An 18,240-nucleotide genomic window follows, 5' to 3' on the forward strand; every position below is an offset into this window, starting at 1 on the left:
TGTCAATGCTATGCCACATTGTGGAGGACACCCTAAGGTCTTAATGAAATAAGGAATCATATTGAACATAATGAAAGTCCAAGCTGCAGTGCCACATCCTCAGAGATGAACTCACAGAAGACATTCAGATTTGTCATAGGAGGGAAAGTACAACTGGAACTAATAACTTCAATGATGGCAGCCAGGATTAATGTTATGAGATACACCTGTGTTTGTCATGTCTAAAAGTCTAAACTGAGAAAAGTCTATTTGAGAAAAGATCTTTCTATGGACATTTGCTTGCTAATTTACTCATGCTTATCTGAACCCAGGATATTGTGGTGAAATGGTATGAATCCATAACCTTCTCTCAATGGTGCTACAACTGTATCTGTGTTGTTATTTAATTAGATCCAGTTAACTGTGACTGGGTTTGGTCCAGTTCTGTAACTATCTCAAAAGCAAGGTTTTACAGTAAGGCACATGGCAAAGGGTTTTAATACAGCACAGTTATATTCTCTTTAAGTGTAATGAATACAGCTTTTTATACATATGTTTTCAAAGCTGATCTTAGTATTATGCTAAATTAAACAGCCCCACAGCGATCAATGTCAAGATGAAACAAGGCTGTAAAGTCCTGGTGCAACACACAGCCCAACATCACTACTGCCAGCATCAACCAAACACTGACACTGACCTTCCTGTAAGATCCTCAAACTAGACTTTTAAACTGCTAGTTCAAATGAACGCATACATAATGTGCAAAACAATTTGTCCCCGTCACTGAAAACACTTTGACATGTCACAGTAAGAAGTTAATGATTCTGGGTCCTGGTATTGTTCATGCTGCCTCACTGTGGCACTGTCATTACTTACTGTTAAACTTGAATAGAAAAAGCATTTTTTTACTGTTAATTATAATAACTGAGACTTTCCTATTATGACAGCCAAAATGTCTGCGGTGAAAAAAGCCTGTTATAACAATACTGATAGAAGTAAAAGACAGCCCTACCACAAATCCAGTCAGAATGAATTTAGTCACACTAGTCTTTGGAAGCTGTTTCAAATTTTGCAACAAAAGATACTTAATCAATCCTAATGTATAACTTGTAGGCTCAGATACACAGAGTGACATTTTTGCCTTTTAGATAATTGACAATACAGAGTGAAACAGATTCCAGTATCAAACCAGGGCATCATTGTGAATGTTGTAGAGTTTAGTGTAACAGGACATCTAGAACAACACTGATCTCTGTGGTTCATTCAAATAAACAAATACGTATATCACTAAAATAAAAAGATGATGATTCTGGGCATCCAGATGATTTGAGAGTGTGAATTTCAGATAAATAAAGCACTGAACATATGGAGTAAATGTAATAAAATGGACCAATAGTCATTTTAAATATATGACATATATTTAAGACATCCATGGTCTGAATAAGTAACAAATTCAAGCAAAGCATGACAAATTTCAGGCCATTCAAATTGTGGTCAAATTAAGCTTTTTCTTGTTGCTCTAATTTTCCCCAATCTGAGAAAAGTCAAAACTGCAGCTCAGTTCTTCTCCCTCCTCTCCTGCCTTGTGTCTTCCATCCATTTCCCCTGCCTTTGTTCTGGATCATGATGGCACAAATGAAATTAACAGCGATCGCAGAGCTGCTTATTCATCAGCTTCCAGATAATTTGAATAACAAAACCCTGTTACAGCGCGTATAAAGTATAAAAGCCGCCTGGCAGCCACAGGTTTTTGGACAGATTCCCACAAACACAGATCATCAAACATGGGCAAGGTATGTAGAGAGCAGGCCAGGCAACAAGTGCTTTCCCAACAATGGGAATGAGTGTAAAAATATAGAGGGAATCCAAGTTTACAAGTCTATTTTAAAATGAACAAATTGATGCGTGTTCCAAATGTACTGTTTTAATTTTTATTTCCTACAGATCATCTTCTACGAGGACAAGAACTTCCAGGGTCGCTCCTATGAGTGCATGAGCGACTGCTCTGACATGTCCTCCTACCTGAGCAGGTGTGCTTCCTGCAGGGTGGAGAGCGGCTGCTTCATGGTCTACGACCGTCCCAACTACATGGGAAACCAGTACTTCCTGAGAAGAGGAGAGTACAATGACTACATGTCTTTCGGCATGAGTGACTCTATCCGATCCTGCCGTTTAATTCCCCAGGTATGCAAAGACTTTGGAAAGATAAGCATGATTATAAATGACAACCTACATCTGGGTAATCTTTAATGTATAATTATTATGTCTAATATTGATTCAAAATAGCCAAATCTCTTGCTTGTTCTGCTTGACTAATTCTCTGCTGTGCTGTTAAAATGCGAGTTTGAAAGTAAGTATCTAGTTAGAATGGCTGAAAATACTTTTTCAAGCAGAATTTCACATTGTAATTTTTACAATGTTAACAGCAGCAAAAATTGCAATCTAAATTCTTTAGAGTCCTATGCTGACTTGTCTTTCTCTGTGTATTCACCAACAGCACAGAGGTTCCTACAGGATGAGGATGTTTGAGAGAGAGAACTTCCAGGGCCAGAGTCACGAGCTGATGGAAGACTGCGATAACATCCAGGACCGCTACCGTATGTCCGACTGCCAGTCCTGCAACGTGATGGATGGCCACTGGCTGATGTACGAGCAGCCCCACTTCAGAGGCAGGATGATGTACCTGAGGCCCGGAGAGTACAGGAGCATGAGAGATATGGGATACAGCGGAATGAGGCTCAGCTCTGCCAGGCGTATTGTGGATTCCTGTTAAAGCAGAGTAAAAGAAATGTGTTGTCAAATCAAATAAAAGAGTAATCAAACATCACATTGTTGTCATGTTATGTTATATCTAATAGAAGATATTGAAAGTATGGATAGATAAATACAGGAAAGGTACATGATGTAGTTATATACAGATAATGTCAAATGAGGTTGTACATAGACCAAATGTTGACATCCTATCATTGTTTCACTGGATGAAAATATTAGGATCTGTATCATCTTCCTCTGCAATCATAAAGCTGACAGATGGCCATACACTCTTTGACAGGTGCAAGTCAGTTAGTGTTATTATATCCTCTGTAATAACTGTAAGAACATCATGTTGGAGTCAGCTTTGGGTTCTTCTACTCATTTTTGTGAATATGAACAGCAAACATTTCAAAACAAAGAGGAATTTTAGGCTCATTTCACCACACAGAGTTTTATAGAAATACACAGAGTACATATCATACACACGGCTGGTTTCTATACTAAAGTGTGGAGCCACACTGCTCTGATGCAAAGGTGTTTCTCAAAAAAAAAGGGGGAAAAAAAGGTGCAACTCTTAAAGGGGACCTCCAACAGTTTTAAACATCAACTTTACTACCGAGCCTGATCAAACAGGTGTGTGCTGTCTTCTGTGGCACAGTGAGAAAATAATCCCTAATGATGTCATCAGGACATCAAGGGACAGGATTCAGACTTCGCTGGTCAGGACATGTGTGACCCAGCATTTTTTGAGATGGACCCATATTAGGGACTTGAAGCCAGGACTACTCAGCCTCTGCTTCAACTTCTCTGTAACTCTTTATAACAACCATCATTAAAAAAATGTACATTTATAGTTAATAAACATTAGTTCATAGTTTCACTGTTAACAAACAATGAAATGCTTTGAAATCATTTATTAAACAATTGTAAAGGTTTGAAAACATCAGTTGCAATTTTATAATGGCCATTCAAATAATGAACTACACAGTATTGATTAACTATTTACAAAGTATTATAAACATCAGTTGCCACTTCATCATAAACATTCATTCATTCATTCATTCATTCATTGTTTTCACTATTAACTACAGTTTAATAAACTATAGATGTATCATTTATTAGTGAGGGTTATTATCATATTATAAGTGTTGCAAACGCCTCTGTTTTCTTTGAGTCCCCCACCTTTAAAAAAGCAAAATACTAAATTGCTGGGCTACACCTCTATGATGGGCTTTCAATATCTGTAAATACAATTTCACTCTAGTCTAATGTTAACGTCATTTGTGACTGTTCCTATTTTAAAACACCTCTTATTTTTCATTATGTGTTTAATAGATTTTCATAATATATGTATTATTCAGCTGGGCTGATGGACAGCCATAATATTTTAGAAAGGGAAGCTCCCAACAAGCTGGCACTTATAAACTACTGATGCTCTCCAAAATAAACAACACACATTCAGACCAAGTCCAGCACTTACACTCTTGATGTAAACGTTTTAATTGGAACATTCATAATACATGCGAATTCTTTGAGAATATAAGTTTCAATGTTGACAGATAAAATGTACTGTGTACTTAACAAAAGTCCATATTTTACTGGTGTATCATTTGAAAAACAGTAACAGAACAGTGATCAAGAAAGTATTCAGATCCTTTACATAAGAATGGTTTAAAAATGAAGTGAAGTATGATAATGATAAGCAAAAAGTTCCTCACTCAAATTCACTATCAAAAGTAAATGTCAAGTTACAAGGTGCTTCACAGCTAAAGAAAATACAATACTACATAAAATACAAAAATCGCCCTATTGTTACACTATTTCACATTATTGTGTGTTACACTATCATACATTATTATTGGATGATCAAAACTGATGTGTTAATAAGCAAGTTGTATTTTACAGTTGTAGCTGCTCAAAGTGGAGCCAATTTCAGCTATTTTGTGTACTGATTAACAATGCATTCCACCAAAAAAGGGGTTAAGTGTTAAACCAGGTTTTTGTTTTGTTTTGTTTTGTTTTGTTTTGTTTTGTTTTTTTTTGTTTTGTTTTTTTTGTTTTGTTTTTGTTTTTTGTTTTTTTATATATATATTGACAAATATAAAACAAAATAAAATTAAATATTTTGTCAGTTACACTCTCTACAGTGACATGAAGGCCGCCATAAGACAAAAACATAATTTTATGTATTCAGATGGTGGACTGATGATGTGAGTGCAACAAAGTGCTTGTCACCACAGACATAACACTGACAGCACAATGAGTCCCAGCTGATACGTATGATGCTGTCACCCACCTGTACCCCATAGGAGAGCATTTGGCACTGCACCAGATGCATACAGTCTGGAATAATAACCACTTACACACCGATTTAACAAACATTATAGCCCTGAATGCTATGCTGCTGAGTAAGATTTTTAAAACAATGGCTCCATAGATCATTTAGCTATCGTGATGGGTATAAAAGTGACAGAGAGTTTGGCAGGACAACCACCAGTGCAATCAGGGACAGGACTGAACATCAAAATGGGCAGAGTAAGAGACCATTTTCATGTTGTATTTAGGTTAAAAATACATAGAAATGTGTTAACATATATATCTAAATAGTATTTCATATCATGCGCTATTTGTTAAGACAGATTTCCTTCTTTTAAATGCTTTATTTACTTTCAGATCATTTTCTACGAAGACAAGAACTTCCAGGGTCGCTCCTATGAGACCAGCAGCGACTGTGCCGAGCTGAACTCCTACCTGAGCCGCTGCAACTCCTGCAGGGTGGAGAGCGGCTGCTTCATGGTCTATGAACGTCCAAACTACATGGGCCACCAGATGCTGGCGAGGAGGGGAGAGTACCCTGACAACCAGCGCCTGATGGGAATGAGCATGAGTGACTGCATTCGTTCCTGTCGCATGATCCCCATGGTATGAAGTATAGTGTTGACTCATGATTGACCCTCATGTATGTAAGGTTGAAGATACAAACAGATTCATTAATCAGAAAATTCTCATGCGCAGCACAGAAGAAGACAGTTTTGATAAAGTAATCTTCTGGTTTTTCACATCATTTTACAGCACAGAGGTCCATTCAAGATGAGGATCTACGAAAAGGAGAACTTTGGAGGGCAGATGAATGAGCTGATGGATGACTGCGATAACGTCCAAGATCGTTATCGTATGTCTGACTGCCAATCTGCTAACGTGATGGACGGCCACTGGCTGCTGTATGAGCAGCCCAACTACAGAGGCAGAATGATGTACCTGAGGCCTGGAGAGTACAGGAGCATGAGAGACATGGGAATGGGTCCCATGGACATGAGGATTGGATCCATCCGTCGTATCATGGACTCCTGTTAGGCTCGAGACTTGAAAATGTAATCAATAAATATTAATAAAGAAATTATCAATTTATCAATCCTTTTGAGTTTCAGAACATCAATCAGTGAGCCAGGAGGAAATTTTGGACGCTATCACAAAATGATGGAGAAAAAAAGTTACAATGAATTATCAGCATCCAACTGTTTCAATTTGTCAAAGGACAGTTTGGACTGTAGTGAATGCTGCTATTTTGATGCCTGTGTCCCTAAGCCAGATCAAGACTCCTTCTGCATATGAAATGTGTTATGTCATATATGATGCACTTGACATTAAAATGAATGACGGTGGATGAAACTGGTAGCCCTGAGACTGTGCATGATTTTCCAGAAGTTTCCTGAAATTACAGCAATACTGCAAAACTGTCCCAAATAAGATATGCTAATGTTTTACGAACATGTTAATACTTAGTATGAAAGTCTAAGTCCAGTAACACTTGTAGGCCCATTTTACAGCACACATTATTGGTATATCATAGCAGAAAAAGTGCAGGTGGGGGTAATAATGTTAATGATGATGCTAACGATGGCTGCAAGACACTAGTATTGTGATTGCTAGCTCACTGAGTCACTACAGTAAATGAAGAAAATTAGTGGGAATTTTATACTGTTTATCACAAAGTATCTTCACTCTCTTAATGGCCAGTATGAACAAGCAAAAACTGTTTCAACATACAAATATTAAAAAAAAAAAATGTTTCAAGACATGGATAAACATGTGGATAGGATAACTATCCTATGCTGCGGTCTAATGGTCTCTTATGACCATTCAACTTGACTCCTGCGATGCAAAACACAAAAAAAATAACCAAAATAGGTTGAATGAACCAAACTGATATTCATAAATTGGACTATTATGTAGATACATACTAAAAAAAACTAAAAAAAAACTACAATAATTTTCAATTTATTACTTGAATGAAAAAAGTTTTTTCCTCTAAGTCTATGAATACACCAGTGAGGAGGCAGTCTGTGCACTTTTCAGTTCTTGGGTCTTTTTAACACATCCTCATACCTAAACAACTGAAGAAGTCTTAAATATAGACTCTTAAATATATCACTGTTCCCACCTTGACCCGTAGTTCAGTTAGCTTTTGGCAAGAAAAACAACTTGGTTCGGAAGGAAAACATTGTGGTTTTACTTAAAATAACTTACTATGTACTACTTATGTGACATATGAACGTACTGACATTACGTACGTAGTTTTTTTAGTATTTATCTACATAATAGTCCAATTTACGAAACAGTTTTTGCTTGTTGCTATCATTCATCCTGTTCATACTGGCCATTAAATGAGTGAAAATACAACAGTACAATATTGCCACCTTATTTACTGTAACTTAACTACGTTAGTAACTTAACATAACCAAATGTTGATATTGCTTTCACATGAACAGCGGCCTACTGGGTGAAAGTCCTGTGCTTGTTTTACCCATCCGTCCGACCCTGACCTCCTCCCTATGCAGACTTGTCATTCTTCACACTACATAGCCTGACTTCTTCCTTTGCTGCCATAAAAATTGCCACTAGAGAACGTTCTCTAACAAGAAAGGTGATTTTGTTGTCAACCTATATTTGACCTATTTTTATCTTTTTCTCACACAGGTGCTGAGGAGGTAAATTCACTTGATAAAACGATGAGCTTTCAGAATAAAAAAAAGTTGATAACAGCAAGCTGACTCCCTCAATAAACTGTATTGTACCACTGAAGGGGGCACATTCAGGGCAGGCACAGCAATAAAGGGTTGTGTGTGAAGTTATCTATAAGGATTCAAATAAATAATAATAAACAGTAGCTTCCCTTTAGACTGTGACTACCGATGTGTTTTGGAGCATCACTTTTTAGATGACATGAACAGGAACTGCCAAATTCCAAAAGGAAGGAAAAGTTCAAGTTAGGATTGTCCTTTGTGTCAAAACCTTTGTACACATGGACTATTGGCACATACAATCCAAACATAGAATTACTTTATTTCCATATCTGCTCCATGTTAAAAACCCAGCCAAGGGCATGAGTGTCCAAAAACATCTCTCGATAACCCACCAACATCCATATTTGATATATAACTACAGCTCAAAGCTACACTGACACCAAAAATAATTGAATTCCAACTCTGGAATAATTGGCCTAAAGGTCATAACTCAAACTTTAGTTGAAAGGAAACTGACATTATGTAACATCTGATAGCTAGCAGCTCATGTTTAGAAAAACCAAAGACAAAACAATTAACAAAGGGCAAGTGGTTCATTCAAGCACCCATACATTGTATCCAAGTTCTGTAATCCCAACTGGTGGCCTAATTTGCTTTGAATTGGGTGGATGAAGCTAACTGCACTGCTCAAAATAAATAATAACAATAACAATTATTATTATTATTGCTATTATTATTATTATTATTATTATAAGTGGGTTTGAAGTTGGTAAAATACAAAGATTAATTAAACTTACAAGCTAACAAAACTAAAAAATCTGTATTACCCATATTCCCTTGTAAAACGACCGGTATATGATATATATCATGTATAAATGATATATAAAGATCCATTGTGGCAGGGCTGCATTCGTCTTGGAATTTGCATGTATCTATGCATATTGTTGAAGTTACTTCATCATTAGCCAGAGGATGATGTAACATCCAACACTCAACTGATTTGTTTCCTTCTATTTTTATATAAATGGATACTAATACTAAAATATTTTGAATCATTTAGTAAGTGAAATGTCCATCACACTGTGGAAGATACAGAGGGCTATCATATTGGAAGCTTCTCTTTATTTTCTTTATGTTAGACAACAATACTGCCGGTGTACAGTACATGCATTTCAACTACAGTGGTATAGTGCTGGATAATAACCCTTTAGCGCCCTGACTGCTCAGTAGGCTTCTATGGCATGTTGCTGGGTCAGGGATTTGCACAATAGAAGCCCTACATACTTTTTTCACATTGAGCAAGTATAAAAGTAACGGTTTCCACAGACAGAAACACACAGCAGCCACAGCTCAGTCCTGAGGAACAACCAAACAACCATGACCATGGGCAGGGTAGGTAGTGGGAATGATCCTCCCAGAAACAAAAAATAAATAAACAAATAAATAAATCCAGTTCAATTTTAAATGTATAATGAATGAATTGGCATCAGATATTCATTAAAAATGTGTCCTAGGGTTCACTGTAAATGATACTATGAAGCATTGTTGTGCTTTCAGATCATCTTCTACGAGGACAGGAATTTCCAGGGTCGTCACTATGAGACCAGCAGCGATTGCCCTGAGCTGACCTCCTACCTGAGCAGGTGCCACTCCTGCAGGGTGGAGAGCGGCTGCTTCATGGTCTACGACCGTCCCAACTTCATGGGAAACCAGCATTTCATGAGGAGGGGCGAGTACGCTGACTACATGAGCATGATGGGAATGTCAGACTGCATCAGGTCTTGCCGTATGATCCCCACGGTACAGCAGGATATTTATTCTTTAGACAATGTTTCCTACACACATTTTGAACCATTATCTGATCCTTTTTGTTGTTCTTTTTTTCTTTACAGCAAAGGGGATCCTACAGGATGAAGATCTACGAGAGGGAGAACTTCGGTGGTCAGATGAAGGAGCTGATGGACGACTGTGACAACATCCAGGACCGCTACCGTATGTCCGACTGCATGTCCTGCAACGTGATGGACGGCCACTGGCTGATGTACGAGCAGCCCCAATACAGAGGCAGGATGATGTACCTGAGGCCCGGAGAGTACAGGAGCTTCAGGGACATGGGCATGAGTGGCACCAGGTTCATGAGCATGAGGCGCATCATGGATTCCTGCAACTAAATTTTTCAATAAAATCCACTAATTAAAGAAACTCACTCTTCTATTTTGACTTTTTCTCACACTGGTTGTTTTAAGGCCTGGTCTGCACAGGAGCAGATGTCACTAGGGATGAGATGGGCAGTAGTGGGTGTAAATGATCATGAAGCACCTCCCTGTATGTAGTAGACTTCCATGCAGTGGAAGAAGAACTGCATAATAAAAAAATATGACAATATCTACAAAGACAAACATGGCATACATATTACATACATATTTGATGGTATTTCAATGAATATATGGTATGATTTGGTTTTAGTAATGTTAGATTTGCAACAAGTTGGCTCTCAAAGAAGAACAAGTTAACTCGATTTGCATGCAAAAGTAAATCATAAATCCTGATTCTGTATGCAGTTGTGCATAACGGCCAGGATAATGTTCACTCTGATCTGCAAACGTTCCCTCATCCGAAGTACGAGTGAGTCGCTGCGCAGTGACAGACGCTCGGTAAGCAGCTAACCCAGTAGCTCAAAGCACAGCTCCTGAGCCAGAAAACAAGTGAACCACTGCAGCGGGGAGGGACAGACTTTCGTTTAGTAGTCAATCTAGCAGCCCAGCTCAAAGGACACATCCATAGCAGTGAGCAGTAACTGCTGGGCAGGATAGACAACTTGGCCTAAAAGCCTGAAAGGTACATTCGTGAAGGCTATTCTGTAGGCTTAAGTTTATATGATTGTGACATTTAAAAGATTTGTTTAAAAAGCTTGTGAAACAGTAAACTCTTTGCTCACACACACACACTACGTTGCTTTAAAGAACTTTCTTCTTTTCATTATATTTGGTTAAACCATATAATTCCCACACAGATTACAAATGAGATGATTGTTTATGCTGCACACACTACAGTGTACATTATTATCAGAAAATGGGAAGAAAGTTAAATAAAGTTTTAAATCATTGTATTTGTTGTTTGCTTACAATTATTAAGTGTGTTGGTCAAGTTCATGGGATTACATTTATGTGTGATTTGTAGAAAACATGCACAGTTATTTCTTCTCATTTATGTAACTGCTTTATATTTGTTTCCCTTGACCTTTAACTTTTGACTTCTGAAACAAAGGTCGGGATTAGTTTTGCTAAGTATAATTTGACCAGTAGTTTTGTAAGTTCATTTTGTTTCAAATAATGAGAAAACAAACGTACAAGTAACTTAATAAAATTCTCAGACTTCATGCTGCCAAAGCCCTCTTCTGGCCGATTAGAAGAAAGAGGTCTTTTATGAGGTGATCCTTAAAGAGACGGGAGCCAAAACAGTTTGTTTCAGAGAGAGGATGAAGGTCCCCTTAAAGGGCCATTATAATGTATATGTATAATAATGTATTATAATAATCATGCTAAGTTAATCTAGTTGGAGAATAAACTCATTAAAATGAACTGCATAACTTGTGTAATGTTTCTGTTCAACTTTGGAAAAGATGATTCAATAAATAAAAGGCCAAAAATGAATGATAGACAAATCGCTCAAAGATGAGAGTGAGTATTGATTTTAGAAACAATAAGTGTCAGGAGGAAAATGGATTTGTTAATGAATCTCCTTTCGTCTCGCCTTTTGTAGGTAATATACACCACAGTAATAATGGAATTTGTGGCTTGCTGTTCAGTTAAATGACCCCTTCTACAGTGGAGGGGTGTATAAATAATCACTAGTCATGTGGCTATATTAATAATGTGAGTTCAGCTCTAACATCATCACCAAAACTAAAGCTTTATTTTGCCTCTCTAGGATATTCATAAACTTCTCCGGGACTTACATACAGAAAAGGGTGTTATGGGTAACTGTAGGGCGCACACACCTCTCAGATCTCATCTACACATTGTGCGGGTGTGCACATTAAACAAATTGAGTGTTTGACTGCTGTCAGGAAGCAGGTTTGAGACAGAGATGAAAACAAATACTGTATACACGTACCACATACGGGCATTGCAAAGTAGCTTAGGCTATGAATGCCGTGAAATAAACTAAAGAAACTGCCATGCTAACGTATATGATTGACAAACATGTGCAACTGGGAGAAGAATAACTCCAGTTTTGATTTTTAAATAGACCATCTACTGCATTTAAATAATACATATAGAGGGTGCATTGGATATGGAGGCAGAATAGTGAGAATGTTGTATATGAATGAAGAAGCATAATTTCAGTTATCTGCCTGAACGGCCTTAGTGTTCACTTCAAAAGGGATGAGTGCCTTAGAAATGTTACTGTGACTACACGCAAAAAAAATTAACATCATATATTTCCATTTTGAATTCTGTAAAATTGTTTTATAGTGTTCATAATATTCTTTTCATGTCATGCGAAGGGCATAACATCTAAATATTGTATTTTAGAAACCCATAAGTATAATCATGACACTTCATATTAATTGTTTTTGGTTTTTTTGGTTTTTTTGTTGTTTTTTGTTTTTTTTAACAAATTTCCATCACTAACATCATCTCAAAGGCAGTGTGTAGTATGAGTTGATAGTGGATATTACCACCTTTCAGGGGACACTTTTGAAATATCATTGTGGTCTTTGAAAAGCCCTTTGTTCAATGAATATTTAGCTTTGCTCAAATGTAAGGCTACTGGCTGCTATTGTTTTAGGGCAATCAAAAAGTAAGATCAACCTGTAATTGAAGTAATATAACTATATGAATAGGCTTTTTACTAGCCTATTCATATAATTGATAGTTGTATATTGTGCAGCTTCCAGAAACCATTTTTAGACCATTCATAAAATACTCATGTAATACTATCCCATTTTTGACTAACATAAAGGAAAATTCTGTTCAGAGGTTGTGACCCTGTTGGTATATGGGTAAGCAACTAAAAACTGTATAGGCTTCTATAGTAGGTTGCTGGGTCAGGACTTTGAACAATAGAGGGGCACACGGGCTTTGTCTGATCAGGTATAAATGCACCTTGTTCAGACAAGCAGAGTATCAGTTCAAATCAGTTCCCTGAGAGATCTGCGAAACCACCACCATCAACATGGGCAAGGTAGGACACAGTCAAAATGTTTTAATCATTAATTTGTCTAAAAATATGTAATAGGACAGTGTAATTTGTCCCTTGTCATTAAAAGCCTTTAATACTTTTTTCAGATCATCTTCTACGAGGACAGGAACTTCCAGGGTCGTTCCTATGAGTGCATGAGCGACTGCTCTGACATGTCCTCCTACCTGAGCAGGTGCCAGTCCTGCAGGGTCGAGAGTGGCTGCTTCATGGTCTACGACCGTCCCAACTTCATGGGAAACCAGTTCTTCATGAGGAGGGGCGAGTACGCTGACTACATGAACATGATGGGAATGAGCAGTGGTATCAGGTCTTGCCGTATGATCCCCATGGTAGGTATAACACACACCTAAAAAAAGTGATTTTCGGGTAATAATACCCTTTTTTAACTCAGGAAACATAACATTTTTTTTCTCTTCTCTCTAATATAGCACAGAGGCCAGTTCAGGATGAGGATCTACGAGAGGGAGAACTTCAGTGGTCAGATGAATGAGCTGATGGACGACTGTGACAACATCCAGGACCGCTACCGCATGTCCGACTGCCAGTCCTGCCAAGTGTTGGAAGGCCACTGGCTGATGTACGAGCAGCCCCACTACAGAGGCAGGATGATGTACCTGAGGCCCGGAGAGTACAGGAGCTTCAGGGAGATGGGCATGAGTGGCACCAGGTTCATGAGCATGAGGCGTATCATGGACATGTGCTAATTGTACAATTTGACTTCAATAAATAATATAACTTTCTAAATTCTGGCGTCGTACTGTTTATTTTATTTTGTTTAATCTTTTAGAAAAGCAGATTCTAACGAATTACAAACATTTAAGTTTTAAAGATGCACAATGTAGTTTTTGTGGTCAAATTTTAATCATAAGAGAATTTTTTTTTTTTTTCTGCCTGAACAAACTGAATAAACAAACTATCTTTGTGTTCATGACTGAATAAACCTAATACACAAACTGACCTTTAAGGACAACACAGTTTATACTGTTTCACTTTGTTTATCTGTGGTGGACCCTGCCACCTTGGACAGCGCTCTGGGACCTTATTTTCCTCTGAGAACAGCTTGTTTATTCAGCTACGGAAAATAAGAAACCTTTCTGAGTTTGTATTATTACTATTTATAAGATCATAAATATTAAAATTCTGATTTTTAATTTCTTCTCCAAAACTACATAGTGCCCCTTTAAGTTGAAAGATAATTACTAGGGCTGTCAATGAATTCAAATATTTAATCGCGATTAATCGTATGATTGTCCATAGTTAACTCACTCGCGCATTTTTTATCTGTTCTAAATGTACCATAAAGGGATATTTTTCAGATTTTTAATACTCTTACCAACATGGGAGTGGACAAATATGCTTTATGCAAATGTATGTTTATTATTATTGCAACAATCCAAAACAAGACAAATACTGTCCAGAATATTCTCCAGAATAACCTCAAAGGTACTGCATGCTCAAAAAATATGATGAAAGCATAACATGGCAAACTCAATCCCCACAAGCAACAACAGATGGGAATACTGACCTGAATGTAACGTTCCTCAGTAATACTGACACAATGTAGTGTCCAACTTTACACTTGTAAAGATTAACTAAACAATTTTGATCAGCCTGCAAGCTGTAGCCACACATTTAGCCATCACTGTTAAAAGTTTGTCACATGTAGAGTTGTTCAGGTGTCTCCGTTGCAAACTATACAGCGTGGTCTGCCTTTGATGAGGGCAGGAGGGCTCTCTGCATCAGCTGTGTGCTCGGCCAGCAAGTGGTATTTGAGACTGGACGTACTCCGGTGGTAACTCAGTTCACATCGACAGTAAATGCAAATAGCTTTGTTCTTGTCGAGAGAACCTTCTGGCAGGGCTTTGAAGCTGAACTTGCCATTCAAAAGACCCTTTTCTTTATCCATTTCTGCTGACTATCATCAATTTGCTTTAAAGCGTTATTATCATGTTAACTATGACAGCGCTATTAATTACAAATTGAAACTCATTTAAATGCTCAACTATCACAATTAATTTTTTCACTCTGTGTCACACTAAATATGTGGGTCATGCCACATTGTAAAACACAAGACAACACTTAATATCACACGTCAAAAATACTGCAAGACATCCTCTGGTATCACAATATATTTTGTCTACCCAGGTAAATACAGGAAACAACAAATGCTTATGTATTTAATTTCGTAATGCTTTAAATTAAGGTCCTTGTAATAAGCATAAGTTATTAATAGGTCCCTATACGACGGTTATTTAGTGTTGGTACACAGGTAGAGGCAGGGGTGGTTAGTAGTAGTTAATGACTAATTGTAATTATTAAAATAAACAATATAAAATATTAATATAAAATTATAATTTGTCCACCAAGCACCAAATAACTGGCCATAATTTCTTTTTGGTGAGTAAATCTCCTAAGACTCTACCCCACACTGACAGTTTGTACCGAAAGTCATTTACTAAAAATACGTTTTGCCGTCATTTATCTCCATAGGTTTATATATGCTTCTCTTCTCTGCTGTCTGTCTTTGCCGGAGCATGACACACTCAGAGGGATTTCATGGTGCATTCAGGTGCACATTTTAGACTCTGAAAGGATATATGTGCCAACAGGGACGTCATGCTGCCTTCAAGTGCTCATAAATAATGTAAATTTAGGTCTAAGTCTAACAAAAGCATAGTCGTCAGAAAGTGCAAAAGCTCGAATCATGATGATCGTGATGAGCACAATCAAGGGCAGTCAGAAATCACAAATACTTAACGGTATTTGGAAGCAGCAAATAGGACTGGGTGGTCCACAAAATTCACAAATGCAGCTTTAAGCGTACAATACACAATATCTAGTATCTGCCCATACACTGCAGCCTCTTAATTTAGGTCACACTGGAGACAACTAGCGTGTGACTGTACAGCTTGTTAATCTAGCTCATTTCCTTGCTGTGGATGGATGGCGTTGCCTGCTGTCCTGTCAGCTGGCTGAGGGCAGCTGTTCTCTGCATTTTAACAGGCTTAACAGCAGAGTCAACTTGGGTGAAGAAAACGGGGCTAATCGGCTGTCCATTTCTTCTTGAAGAAAAATGTTCATTTCTGCAGGAGTGTCGGAGAGGCTTGCGCAGTGGTCTTCTCTGTTGCAGAGACAGTGGCCCAGGTTAAATCAGAGTTACATTCGAACTTAAAAGAGTGTTCCCTTTTAACAATTGCTGCAGAGAAGAAAGCATCCTTCAGCATCGCGTTAGGGTGAAAAACAAAGCAAGAAAGAGTGGCATGGAATGGCAGTTACAGTCTAACATCATGGCCACATAAATACCACAATTTACTGGACTACTGGGGTTTGGGCACACTTTTTTGTAAAGAGGCTTTGTTGGTGCATGGTGGCCACATGTTAGGCTTCTGGTTTTACATGCAGCCCGCTCTCTGAACCATGTGGTGAAGTCCCAATAGCCTGTTAGTCAATGAATTGAACAGCATTTGCATCGTAATATAAATATGCATATATAATATATATAATTAGTTGATCCCTGTAATCATGATCACTACAAGTAAGTTCTCCTCCATAGCATTTGTTTCAATGTCTCACAATGGGATACTGCGTCCCTGTATTAACCTCAAAAGCATTTATCTCATTAAGGTATTCCTGATTGACAGGTGATCGTGACATCCTCTTGCATCTACCCTTAAGTAGCTTGTGCTATGACACAGCGTCATTGAAACACCTCTATTCACCTCAGAGCTCATCTCAACCAATTGTGTAGGCTAGCTAGCTTAACAGTCCATAGACAGGAGGGGAGGCAACCGCCATTCCGACATAACGCCATTCCAACATTAGGCCCTAATTGCCGGAATGGCCACACTTAAACCTTTAATGAAACATCCCATCATTCTGACATTTTTTGCCTCCTAAGGTCGGAATGGTGGTATTTATTTCTTTTTTAAATGTCTTGCCATTCCGACACATCTTTTAAAAGGGTTAGGGTTAGGGTTATGGGTTGCGGATTATGGTGAAACTTTGTCGGAATGCCGGGACGTTCACATGTCGAAATAGTGGTACGTCGGAATGGTGACATGTCGGCATGGCGGTATGGCGGACTTTTGGGATGTCGGAATGCCTGCATGTAACCAGACAGGAGATACTTTACTCTCCCTGTCGCCAGGTACCACCTGCCTCTACATTTCAACTCTGGTGATAATGCCTGCCATTCACAATAAGGTTTTTTTAAAGTTTAGCAAATCAGCTAACACAAATTTATCTTTGTTAGCTGATGTGCTAACTCGGATGGACATCGTGTTAGCTTGAGTGCTAATGGCCCCTAACCTCCAACAGACCAGTGAAGACGAAGACTCCAGGGCTCTACTCTGCATGTGTGGAAATAAAATCTCACAATCACACAAAATTGGAGTTGATTATATAATTTAGTTTCACAAACTGCGGAGCTACACTGTGCTGCAGTACAGCATGGCACTCACACTGATGTAGCATGGGGTCATCACTCTCAGTCAACAGAGACAGTAAGGTAGATTCATCTGAGCATTTCAGAAGGGACTGGTTGGACACATTAGTAGTACAGTCTGCACTGTACAATGTAAACAACACAGATGAGCTAATGCAGACTTGAGGCACTCCAAAGTTTTAACTGGAGAGGAGAGGGTTTCATTGGTGACATGATTACCAAACTGCCTTTAACCCTGCTGTGTGAGAAGAGATTACTGCGGTTACGGACATTTGCAGTAGGGGTGTGAGGAACAGAAGAAGCGCTTTCTCTCATTTCTCAGTGGGCATCAGCTTCTGATGAGAATGGGCATTACAACAATAGAGACATATACATCAACCATCGGGGGTTTGCATTCTCATCAGTTAAACATGCTGGCACGCAGACTGATACTGTGGAGCAGCAGGCGTCTTTTGTCTCTGACAAAGCACACAACACACACGTAGCGGAGGCTTTGAAACTGGGGCGGATCTGCAGTCCAGGGGCGCACTGTTATACAGGGAATGGACTCTGCACCCAGCCATTGTAGGACAAATGTTGATGCCCTATGGCCGAGCTGCGGTAGACACATTTGCGCCAAGAGAAAATGCACAGCGTATGCTGTTGTTCTCAATGCACGACCCAGGTGCGCCTCTCAACATGGGTGCATTTAGACACCCATCCTCCTGTACATATTTCCTCCCTTGGCACTGCCACACACTGATCATAACAGATCTGCACAGGCTAGCAATGCACTGGCTGTCGGAGATTTATCAACTCTGGTGTAGACAACCATGACAACTTCGCTACACA

The 18,240-nt window shown here is 38.5% G+C and overlaps 3 protein-coding genes across 5 annotated transcripts; all 3 read left to right on the plus strand.

Moving 5' to 3' along the window:
- Nucleotides 1–1,956: 1,956 nt before the first annotated feature.
- On the plus strand, nt 1,957–6,095 carry LOC311262072 (gamma-crystallin M3-like; the record flags this gene model as incomplete). 3 transcript variants are annotated; one of them, XM_084361212.1, is made up of 3 exons in its annotated part: nt 4,949–5,268; nt 5,407–5,655; nt 5,806–6,095. In XM_084361212.1, exons 1-3 carry the CDS (start codon nt 5,188–5,190, stop codon nt 6,085–6,087), a joined length of 612 nt encoding a protein of 203 aa, XP_084217338.1. In that variant the 5' UTR covers nt 4,949–5,187. The 3 variants fall into 3 exon arrangements, with proteins under 3 accessions (XP_084217339.1, XP_084217340.1, XP_084217338.1); XM_084361213.1 differs by lacking the exons at nt 4,949–5,268; nt 5,407–5,655 and adding an exon at nt 1,957–2,163; XM_084361214.1 differs by lacking the exons at nt 4,949–5,268; nt 5,407–5,655; nt 5,806–6,095 and adding exons at nt 1,957–2,163; nt 2,477–2,752.
- Nucleotides 6,096–9,134: 3,039 nt separating this feature from the next.
- Nucleotides 9,135–9,928, plus strand: LOC311262159 (gamma-crystallin M3-like; the record flags this gene model as incomplete). Its single annotated transcript, XM_084361389.1, has 3 exons — nt 9,135–9,149; nt 9,315–9,557; nt 9,650–9,928. The coding sequence occupies 3 exons, from the start codon at nt 9,135–9,137 to the stop codon at nt 9,926–9,928; spliced, it is 537 nt and encodes a 178-aa protein (XP_084217515.1).
- A 2,989-nt stretch (nt 9,929–12,917) lies between these two features.
- Nucleotides 12,918–13,703, plus strand: LOC311262075 (gamma-crystallin M3-like). The gene is made up of 3 exons (XM_084361218.1): nt 12,918–12,947; nt 13,052–13,294; nt 13,394–13,703. Exons 1-3 carry the CDS (start codon nt 12,939–12,941, stop codon nt 13,667–13,669), a joined length of 528 nt encoding a protein of 175 aa, XP_084217344.1. The 5' UTR covers nt 12,918–12,938; the 3' UTR covers nt 13,670–13,703.
- Nucleotides 13,704–18,240: the final 4,537 nt, after the last annotated feature.

Source organism: Pagrus pagrus (genome assembly GCF_965226575.1).
Source record: "Pagrus pagrus genome assembly, chromosome: 9".
NCBI classification, from domain to species: Eukaryota; Metazoa; Chordata; class Actinopteri; order Spariformes; family Sparidae; genus Pagrus; species Pagrus pagrus.

Bases quoted from the DNA above. Each gene is read 5' to 3' on its own strand.
- LOC311262075 (XM_084361218.1), top strand. The intron at 13,295-13,393 runs GTAGGTATAACA...TCTCTAATATAG, and splicing joins CTTGCCGTATGATCCCCATG to CACAGAGGCCAGTTCAGGAT.